Source organism: Chanos chanos, chromosome 4 (genome assembly GCF_902362185.1).
Source record: "Chanos chanos chromosome 4, fChaCha1.1, whole genome shotgun sequence".
Lineage (NCBI taxonomy): Eukaryota > Metazoa > Chordata > Actinopteri > Gonorynchiformes > Chanidae > Chanos > Chanos chanos.
In genome coordinates, this window is record NC_044498.1 from 9,400,065 (window position 1) to 9,403,107 (window position 3,043).

The 3,043-nt window shown below is 45.4% G+C and overlaps 1 protein-coding gene across 1 annotated transcript in view; it reads left to right on the forward strand.

Moving 5' to 3' along the window:
- Nucleotides 1-1,514, forward strand: part of gpr176 (G protein-coupled receptor 176) — a 7,067-nt gene extending 5,553 nt beyond the window's left edge. The window contains exon 3 of the mRNA XM_030770918.1: nucleotides 338-1,514. Within this exon, the coding sequence (XP_030626778.1) occupies nucleotides 338-1,514 (1,177 nt within the window). The remainder of the gene's footprint in view (nucleotides 1-337) is intronic.
- The last annotated feature ends 1,529 nt before the right edge of the window (nucleotides 1,515-3,043 follow it).

Below are 3,043 nucleotides of genomic sequence, written 5' to 3' on the forward strand. Positions count from 1 at the left end.
GATAGAGTGGAGGCCTGATACAGATGGCAGGGCTGTGTGAAAGCACCCGTCGTGCTGTGAATGTAGTTGATCTTGAAGCAAGAGAGGAACTCGGGCGTACTCTCACTGCACACTGCCCTCTTTGATTTGCCTCTTTGACCTCTGAGTGAGCCATCTCAGCAGGGAATTCTGCTCAGAGCATAACGATGTACAACACTCTTGCTCCGTATTGACTTTACCTGACCGAGTACCTCTCCACTGTCTTTCGGGAGCATTGACTTATTGGAAACAGTCGCACATTGTATCTCATTTGAAGCCTGAGATTCTTAATTGACTGTTCTTTTTTTTTTTTTTCCAGGTATTACTCTGTGTTGTATCCCCTGGAGAGGAAAATATCGGACGCTAAATCCAGAGACCTGCTCATATATATTTGGGTGCACGCCGTCATTGCCAGCGTGCCCGTGTTTGCCGTCACCAACGTCACGGACGTATACGCCATGTCCTCCTGCTCGGACGGCCACTCGTTGGGTCAGGTGATTTACGTGGTGGCTTACAACGTTACCACGGTAATCCTGCCCCTGGCGGCGGTGTTTCTGGCGATGGCGTTGATCCGTAGGGCTCTGAGCGCCAGTCAGAAAAAGAAAGTGATTATCGCAGCCCTACGCACCCCACAAAACAGCATCTCCATCCCTTACGTTTCACAACGAGAGGCTGAACTACACGCCACTCTGCTCTCTGTAGTGCTGGCCTTTGCACTCTGCAGCACTCCTTACGGGGCACTGGTGGTGTACCATTCTTTGCTGGGAGTCACGGAAGTGTCTCTGTCCCTACGTTTGACGGCTGTCTGGCTTCCCAAAGTCTCTCTGCTCACCAACCCGCTCCTGTTCCTCACGGTGAACCGCTCGGTACGGCGGCATCTGTTGGACGCGTTGGCGCGCCTACATCGGCGCTACAGCCGTCGGAACGCCGTCAGCATGGGGGGTCTCGCTGGGGAGGTTGGTGCCCTGAGTGGGGAAGGGGTGGGTCGTTCAGGTAGTCAGCTCCTGGAGATGTTCAACATCGGGCAACAGCAGATTTTCAGGCCCAGCGAGGAAGAGGATGAGGATGAAGAGAACGAGATTCCATCTGGAGGTTCTGCCTGTTATCCACCCAAAGAGGATAAGCAAGAAGTGGTTGTAGGGGTGGCTAAGAGAGGAGGCACAGAGGGGACTCAGCAGCCGTCCAACAAGGAGGTGGGGCGAGAGGCAGGGCCTGTGGTGCCTAAGCCCTCCCCTACTCATGCCTGTGCTTACTCCGCCTCTCAGGTCGCTCCTGCCACGCCCACAGACCCAGAGGATGCTACCCAGTTTGGATTTGGACCATTTGAGCTCCCCCCACAGTGGCTCCCAGAGACCAGAAACAGCAAGAAGAGACTCCTACCTCCTCTGGGGAACACCCCTGAAGAGTTGATTCAAACCAAACAGCCCAGGACACGCCCAGAGCGACGTATCAGCAGGAATAACAAAGTCAGCACTTTCCCCGTTGTAGACCCATAACAAAACCAATCTGACATGCATGCCATTCCATCAGTGAAGTCAAACCATTCTGTGTTTTTCGACTAATTAATGGAGAAGAACATTCACACACTGAGAAAAACTATGTCTGGGCCAGGATATAGTCATAACATTCCAGAGTAAGAGTGCTGATCTGGGATCAGCTTCTCTAGGTTTATAGAAATGTATGTATTAGGATTACTGAGATGAACATTGTCCTAGAACAGCATTCTAACTCTAGGAAAATTGATACATATGACTCCTGATCTTGTGCACACTTGTCATCTGTGTTTACTGAGGTTTCACTCGCTTTTTTTGTCTTTAACACTCATTTTTCTTTTTAGCAGAAAAACAGGACTTGCATTTTTTTTGTTTGGCATTTGTCTTAAAGGTAAATTCAACAGCAATTTTAATTTATGTCAGTATTGAAAAAAAAAAACATTTACGAAGGATAAGCATGAAACAACCATGTTTGTAACACAGACTGTGCACAAATTTCATTTGATAAACTGAGAATAAAATCAATGATGAATAGCAACCGTGTAGTAAAAAGACAGATTTCTTGCATTTTAATCCCTTTCACATTATACTGTTATTACCCAACCTGTAATAAAGACAACTAACAAGACTTTAGTCTTTAATTAACTGCATGACTCACCATGAGAAATTACACTTGTTAAACTGATGCGTTAAAACTTGCTCTGTAGCATGTCTCTAGACTCTAATGAGGACTCCTGTATTTGGATTTGGGGGACATTTGTATCTCTTAAAGCTGTTGCTAGCTATATTGTTTTCTCCTTGTGTTGCAGGGTATATCATACATAAAAACTTTATTTCATTCCTGAGGGAGTATGAATAGCAGCATTCATTCAGTGGAGACCACTAGAGTTATTAGAGGAAGAGACACCAAAGTCACACTCTGAAATGAGTTTGGTCATGGATGAAAAAGATGGCAGTGTGAGATCGAGTAGGCCGGTTCTGAAAGTGCCTCTTGAACCAATGAGTAGTGTGTTTCTTTGAAAGCAAGAAGCAGTGAACGCCTTAAGAGTGGGTAAGTGCTATGTGTATCTGTGTAGCAGGATTTTTTTTTTTAAATCATTGTTTTAGGCTGTAGGTCATGTCTTAAGTTTTTTTTTTTGTACCTGGTCAGGAGGAGCACAGACACAGTCAGAAGACCGAGATATTTGCCATATTTGTTTTCATCTTGGAACTTTTTCTTACACAGATCCATAGAAAGATGATTGTAGGTAAATGTAATCCTCACAATTCCAGTGTGAGTCTGACACCTCTGTGAACGAGGAACACACTGTCCAGAATCACAAGACCCACAATGCTTAGGGAATCGCTAAAGCAATATGAAATACCAATTCTTTGGGTGTGGTTGAAATGAGTCGTGTTCTTGATCCTTGATTGAGTCGTTTTTGCGTTCATTGTTTTTTTTTTTTTTGCTTTCCTAATTGTCTCTGTATAAGTTATGTCGACTGAAACGACAGATCTAACGAAGAGGTTGAGAGAAGAAGGTTTCATGGTTT